Here is an 8,101-nt window from a genome sequence, read left to right as displayed (position 1 = left end):
AGGGTTAGACCCGTGACAGGACCGCTTTCGCCTACAGTCACGTTAACGTCCAGTCGAACACTAGACCCAATGTATACATCCCAATATGCAAGGATATCGGCCCCTGTTCAGTTTCCTTATTCGTTCATTTTCAGCCACATTTATTCAATCATACAATTCATGCCATGCTCAACACATCCTATTCATGCAAGTTCTTTGTCAATATATGAATCCTATCATTTCATGCAATTTATTTGTGTCTACTCAAGTCATACGAATGGTTCGAAAACAACATGCATAAATCCAACTAATGCAACAGTTGAATGACAATAGGAAAGTAAAATAGTTTTATAAAGTCTAGGAAACCCACACCTGATATCTGAATGAATCCTTGATTGCCTCTTATGTCATTTAAATCTTTAAACGTCAAATCTAAAACATAAACATACATTTAACTAATCATGTGTGAATTCAGTTCTCGTTTCCTAAAACCCTTAATACTATATATCATTAATCCTTGTTTACTATTTACGTAAATTATCAAAAATCTTAATTTGATTGTTTGGATTGACTCCCATGTTAGATATTATATTTAATTTGTATTAAAAATTATGACAATCTAACTATAGCCTAAAATGCTTTGATATATGATCTCTTTAATACTTGAATGAATGAAATTAAAAATAAAATAAATAATTTGCTTCTGGTACCTTTATCCTTAACATAACCGAAAGTTTGTTTAGATATAATGAGAAAGCAGATTCAATAAAAAGAATAATTTTCAGATTTTATAATAACTAAGAAATTATTATTAATAAACAAAGATTTCAGATTATAATATAATTTAAAAAGAATACTTGTTAATAAAGAAATTGCCAGACTTTTATTAAACTTAAAGAAATTAATCTCTATCAAATTAATTATATGATCTCAGATAATATGAATAATAAACTCAATACATTAAAAATAAAGTTTTCAGATTTCTTTTAAATATAATTTCAGAAATTCTTAAAAGTAAATAAAAATTCATATTATAATTAGATGTACTTATTCATGAACTATTATAATCTAAGAATAAACTTATTACTTGAAATTTGCAGTTTAGGAAAGGTAGGCGCAGTAGTCATTGTTTTGAACAGTTCTCAGCAGTCGAGACTCCGATTGGGATGAATCCAGTGCTCACGGTTCCGTATCGCCGAGCACTACAACTCTCATGTTGATTGCTTCTCCAAAACCTGGACATACGGGCGGTGGTTCTCTTCGGAAGTTGGCTGGCCGGTTTGGGCCCAGCAGAGGTTTAGATCTGAAATGATGAGGGAAAGGGTGCTGTGGCGGCTAGGGTTAGGGAAAAGAAGGGGAGGTGGCTATGGAGAGGCTTTATATAAGGTAGGGTTAGGTTTAAAAGAGGATTTGTGATTTTTGTGCTTGAGTTTAGTGGACCAACATATTGTAAATTCAGATTTGAGTCCATGATAGAATTTTGTTTTAATGTTTATCTTCTAAGATTGAAATAACTGAAATTATAAGTTCGAAATTTGAAGAAAGTTAAAATGTAAGAGTTGTAAGTTTTTCTGTTACGGTTCTAACGCAATTAGTTTCACCTTAATCCTAATTTCCAGTGAGGAGAAAAGATAAAAATGATCGATGAAGGTCTGCAGTCTCTGAACTGAAATATTTACTGACTTTACAATTTTATGGAGAATCCTACGTTTGAAATTTAGGATAGTCTTCTACACGAAAGTTGTAGATCATGAAGTTATATTTTCAGGTATTAAATTTCATTCCAATCCGAATTGATATGAATGATCTGTGATTGAAATACTAACAGTTGTTCATCTGAAAATTACAACTGAAGCTAAATTCGAGAGGTTATCGAAAAGAAGTAACTCAAATCGAGGTTTTAAATAAGGATTTGATTTGTATTTATTTCATAATTGCTGAGACCCGCTAAAGAATATATTTATTTTAAAAATTAAATGAGATATTATTTGAATTTTTGTGAGAGTTCCTACGATATTTTCTATAGGGACAATCACACGTGTGATCCTAACTCAAGACATGTATATAATTATTATTTGTTCCTAAATTTATCGGTATGAAAATAATAATCGATGTAACGGAATATTACACTTTTGAACTAATACCAATTGGGAATGAAATTACAATTGGAATTACAGTGATTAAATGCTAAATATTCAAACGATTTTTTATTTTCCGAATGAATATAAATAAAAATTAAGTGCGCAACAAAAATAAAAGCAACAGATTATACAAATAATTATTAAGCAAGAATTTCAATTTGGCATGCATAACACAAACAAAATACCTGAATCATTCTAACATGGCACTATCCTACCAAATTGCAAATTATACCAGTCCTTAGCAAGTACTGGTACATTTTCACATTGCAACTCATCCTTAGCATATGAGAAATTTCTGATGGCATTACTTCAATTATCTTCATCAATAGTTTTCAAAACAAACAAAATATTTACAACTCTCCGCATTATTATTATATGATATACAAGCCAAGGAAACAAAATACCAAAAAAAAAAAACAATAATAATAATTCCTCCCCTGGTAATGCCTTAAAAAAATCAGCAAATTACCAGGTGATTAAACTCCTAATCCATACAAGCCAAAATCCACCACAAGTCCCCAACTAAGCATCACTCCAAAACCAAACCCTTCAATTGGCTACAAATTAAAAATTCAGAGCTTAAAACCAAAACCAAAAGTCTAGTTCACGAAAACTAATCAATATTGATCAAGCAAAGATCGCCTCCCAATCAATCTCCCAAGAAGGATACTTCTTCAACAAGAACTTTTCATCCCAGGGCGCCTCTGTGAAATTCAAACCTTCCAAAGAGGTACCAGAAGAAGAGGGAGAAGAGTTCTCTGATACATTATCCTCTGTTTCACACTTCACTTTCTTTTCACCTATTGAAATATCCAATCCTTCACAGATTGCTCTTAGCTTAGTGTCAATTGAGGAGTGAAGTGGTGGGCCCATGTGGGTTCCATTTACCCGTAGCTCCGGAAAATTGAGCCTCGCACTATCTCCCCGCAACCTAAATGAAGCACTGTCATAAGCTAGAGCTGCTTCCTCAGCAGTGTCATAAGTGCCAAGCCACAAACGGGTTCGGTTTCTCGGTAGACGGATCTCCGCAACCCATTTGCCCCAGTGCCGTTGTCGCACGCCTCGATACAGCTTGTTCTGGGAAGGGGTTGGTGGGGCTGAGCGCTTCATTGGGACTGGCCTCGGTCCTAGGTGGTGTGATTTGATTGGAGAAGAGGTGGAGGAGAGAGATGGGGAATTTGGCAAGGAGTTAGATGAAGAGGAGGAAGAAGAGAGGGACTGAGATGAGAAAGGGGTTGTGATAAAGGGTTGCAGAGCTTGCATGAGCTCCTCTTGTAAAGGGTCTGAGGTGTAAAGAGAGGTTAAGTAGTGTGCGTTTATAGCTGTCGCCATGCCTTCTGATTCAAGCAAAGATGATGTCTTTCTAACTATGCAGAAATAAGTTAAAAGGAAAGAAACAGAGGAACAACCTTTGGGTAATTCAAAAAGAGACCCAAGGATCAAAGAGTGATCTGTTCACAAGCTGGAAAAGGAAATGAAATTAGGCTTTTCTCTAACAAGTAAAGTTTTCTATCAATTGGATTCAAGTGAGAGACAGAGAATATTTAGTGTGCGAATCTAACTTTCTCTTGAGAGTTGGAGATTGAAAATTTCTCGACTTGGGAAGAAAGGGAGTTGGAGAGCTGGATTTATAAGCGCATAACTGGTAGAAATCAGCGAATCAAACAGTGCCACGTTTAATCTTAATTATTAATGACTGGCACCTGTCCAGAGAGTAACCGGCGGGTGCCAGTTGAAGGACACGTGGCTGGGGATGATTGGGGTCGAAGCAGTTGACTATCGGTTCATGCACTTCGGGAGTAATAGCGACAAGATTGCGGCCTAAGACTGAGTCTAAACTTAACCGAGTGCGTATCCTCTGAGATATCTCAACTTTTGCATGACCGACGTGTCCGGTGCCTATTCGGTGATAGCGCAGGGGGCCTGTATTGCCTGTGCTTTGAGATTCGTTCATCACTTATTTAAACGGTTCAAATTGTCAGTAAAGTCACGCAAAGTTTGAGATATCTCAGAGGATACGAATTCAACTTAACCAGTGCCGGTGGAATCGAGATGTTTTGCGTCCAAATAAAGATTCTCCACCATGTGATATAAAACTGGCAATTTAATTCGACTACCTTATATTTTATAACTTTATATTAGAAGCTACATCATGCAGACTGTCAGTTGCTACAAAGTACGAAGCTCTTAATTGATCACAGAAGATCTAGCAATGCATAAAATGGTTCGGACGCGGTATTATAAAGATCTGTTGTCCCGGTTCAGTGAGGTTCAGTGCGGCTGGCCCACTGGTTACGACAGTTGTGGTGAAGCGCCGCTGCGCCCATGTTCATCCATCCGAAGAGAATATTCCTGAATCCTGATTGCAGTTGATCAGTCAAGAAAGGAAATTATTTCAATTTTGATCTAAGTTTATATAGAGTAGGCAGTGTTTCCCGAATTTATATTATCATGATTTGGAAGAAGTGGTTTAATAAACGCATTTGTAGTTGAAAGGGGCTTGATTAAAGCAATTAATTAGGGCCGTAAGTTCAGTTCTAGCTTGATACTTTGACTGATACTGGTTCCGAGTTCCAAGTATAAAATTAATGAAGCTGATATACATATATCGAGTAAAGCTAATATACACTTAAGTGTACCATACTCTTAAGTTTAGGCCGTTCGATTTCTTTAAAAGTCGTGAAAAACACGACTTTTAAAGAAATCGAACGGCCTAAACTTAAGAGTACGGTACACTTAAGTGTATATTAGCTTTACATATATCATTTATTATTTTTATTGTTCACTTTAACAATGTTTGAGTTCAATTTATATATCTTGATGTTCAGTTTCTAGACTTTATATTGAATAGGATTTGGTGAACGCTAAATTGAAAGAAAATTATGGACGAAGAGATTAAAAAAAATATTAACAACGAAACGGTATAAATCGCTTCTGACCAAACAATAACATATATATATCTCTATTGATATATTACGTATATATGTTCTGATCTATCATTAATTACGATTAAAAATGAAATTATAGATTGAATATTAGCTTTCTAATCAAATAATCTATTTTTTTTTTAATTCTATACATTTTTATGATATTTTTTATGTGTAGAATTCTAAATTTATTTGGATATATACTCGCCACAAGTTTATTTAATTTGCTTTCTTTTGGTTATGATTTCTTTTTATTTTTTAAATATCATTTAAAAAAATTTGAATGGATTGATAATTGATTGGACATGTATTACTTTTTTTTTCCATTTGTTTTATATCATATAAGAAATATTATTTGTCATTTAATAATCTCATTTAAGAAAACATAATTTTAAATACACAGATGCATTCTAAGGAGAGAAAGATTGCCCTTGTAACAATAACTAGAGCCATAATATGACAACAGAAAATGTCATAATATAACAAAAAAGAATAATACGACTTATTTTGATGATTTTTTTTCTCTTGTTTCTCTGTTAAGCAATATAACAAGGAAAAAATATGTACCGATAAAGAGAAAGTTTGCAGGTATGAGAATATGTTGGTTTTTTTTTATTGTTGAATAATTATTTTTTTTATTGATTTATTTTATGAAAATATGTCATTTTGTATGAAATTTTTTTTTCTTTTATAATTTGTTTCCGTTACGACGATACTAGCACTTTATTATCCAGCTTAAGAGTATTATTGTTCACTTTATATGCTCTATTTTTCAGTTATCTTAATTAATAATGGATCAATTCGGTTCATTTGATAATAATGATGATAGCAATGAACGTAGCAATTGAACATTTCGCTCAAGTTAATTGGTTAGACTTAAAAAAAGATTTCAATTTAAACAACTCAATCGATATATGTAGTTAACTCGATCAGTTCATTTACAATGGTAATTGTTTTTCTATATAATCTAGGTATTGTTCGTTACTATTTGTTTGTTGGTTTATCTAAGTTTGATTTTGTTCTACAAGACAAAAAAAGTTAGCAACGGAAATTAAATGCTAGTTTAAGGTTGCTTATGAGCTGAGTTGAGTACAAGTTGAGAACAATTTGAATTCAATTCATGAACTCATGAGTTGAGTTGAGTCTGAATTGCTAATTCAGTTCCGAATCAGAAACTCCAATTTAAAATCAACTCACCAGTAACTCGAGTCGAGACAAGTTGACTCATGACTCATACTGTAGTACATAGTGAGACAATCTAATTTAATTCTAACAAAAAAAATATATTACATAGTTTATCAAAATAATACACAATTAAAGACAATACATAATAAAACAATGACCAACACATAATTAAAAATTACGAAAATACCAAAATAGTACATAATTGAAAATTGCCAAACTAATGAGATTTAGTCGTTTGAGAAGCGATGAATTTTTTTTAGTTTCAAGTGGCAATATAGTAGATTGTGGGAAAATTACAGTTGCCTGTTTTTGTAGTTTTGAGTCATTTGAAAACTTAGTTTCGATGATTCCGAACTGAGTTTCGAGTCGTAACATAAATATGAAAATTGCAGTTGCCTATTTCTGTAGTTTGTACATTCTCCTAAAAGAAGCGATTTATTCAAGGTTATTGATCTTTCAATGAAAAAAAATGCAATTAAATTCACAAGAGAAAACAAACTACTGGAATGAAAGTTTTAGTGCCGGAAAGAAGAAAACATCGGACAATACTGAGAAGTTTCCAAAAAGGGCAAGAAGAAGAGAGTACATAAGAGCATCTACATCTCGAGTACTATGAAAGTTTTTAATCTGATGTTGCAATTTCTTATTCAGTTTCAAAAATGTGGGGGAGTTTCTTATTTAGAAATTATGCAAGAAAGTTTCTTATTAAAAAACTGTTTATAAACTCTATGCTAGCCAAATGATTGACTGAAATTATTTTTCCGTTTAATTTTATTGTTGATGCAGCTCAATAGAAACTCTAAAATTAATTTCAGAGATGTGAGAGTTAAAAACTTTAAAGGCCTTAATTTTTAAAAAGTAGTTAACAGTTATTTAGAAACTCATTTGATTTGCTGGAATATAGATGCTCTAAGGAGAAAAATAAGAGATGAAGAACATAAATAAGGAAGAGCGCAAGAGCACAGGAAAATAAAGAAAACAATCAATTTTTTAACAAGAAAGAATATTTTTGTCTTTTATTATTTTAATCAAAAATTTAACTATAATTAATTTCAGAATCATGATGTAATATGTAAAAAGGAAAAAAATATTAAGAGATAAGAGACAAATTAGATATATTTAAGTGTTTAGAGATAAATAAGAATTTGAATAACTCTTGAAAGGTATATGATAAATTAACTATTAAAAATTATAATTGTTCATATTAATTGATGATTGATGAAAAATCAGTGGTAATATTCGAATTATATAAAATTTGATAACCAGTTAAAAATTTGACGTAGTAGTGGAACTAGAAAATCTTTATAAGGAGAGTTAAAACTTAAGATACACAATACGTGGTGAGTGGGAATTGAATCCAAGTTTTCTACAATCACAAATAAACTCTAATCAGTAGACTATAAGTAGATATGTAATATTTTATGAGTCAGCATCTACCAAGATTCTAAAAAAAAAAAATTATAAAAGGGATTGAACTACATAAAATGTAAAATGTTATGAAAAATAAAATTTAATTAAATTTTAGTATACATAATTAAATTTTAAAATTATAGGGTAGTTTATCACTCTTTTAATTGGTTTAAATCCGCACGTCTGACAGCATAGTAATAAATTTGTGTTATAATTGTTTCTTTTTTTTTGTTTGAAAATTTTGTTGAGATTCTACTCGTTATAAATTAATTTCACCCTTTAAATTAAGACTGAGGTACTTACCTAATGTCTTGTAATATAGCAATCACAGTTTAAAGGAACACTGCGTCCTTTATATAATCTGTTTTGAAATTTGAAGCAATCTTGCTCCGATTATCAGCTAATTCGAATACTTTACCTATGATATGCGAGTATCATTTAGCGAAATATAAAAACCTT

General features: G+C 31.8%; 1 protein-coding gene across 1 annotated transcript; it reads right to left on the bottom strand.

The window, feature by feature from the left end:
- Positions 1-2,471: 2,471 nt before the first annotated feature.
- LOC144559358 (ethylene-responsive transcription factor RAP2-13-like) lies at positions 2,472-3,739 on the bottom strand. The gene has a single exon (XM_078308376.1). It carries the CDS (start codon positions 3,450-3,452, stop codon positions 2,748-2,750), a length of 705 nt encoding a protein of 234 aa, XP_078164502.1. The 5' UTR covers positions 3,453-3,739; the 3' UTR covers positions 2,472-2,747.
- Between the last annotated feature and the right edge of the window lie 4,362 nt (positions 3,740-8,101).

Source organism: Carex rostrata, chromosome 9 (assembly GCF_964058835.1).
Source record: "Carex rostrata chromosome 9, lpCarRost1.2, whole genome shotgun sequence".
Taxonomy (NCBI): Eukaryota; Viridiplantae; Streptophyta; class Magnoliopsida; order Poales; family Cyperaceae; genus Carex; species Carex rostrata.
Note: the sequence above shows the minus strand (reverse complement) of the source record. Positions and strands in the feature narration are given on the sequence as shown.

Bases quoted from the DNA above. Each gene is read 5' to 3' on its own strand.
- LOC144559358 (XM_078308376.1), bottom strand. From the start codon at position 3,452: ATGGCGACAGCTATAAACGCACACTACTTAACCTCTCTTTACACCTCA.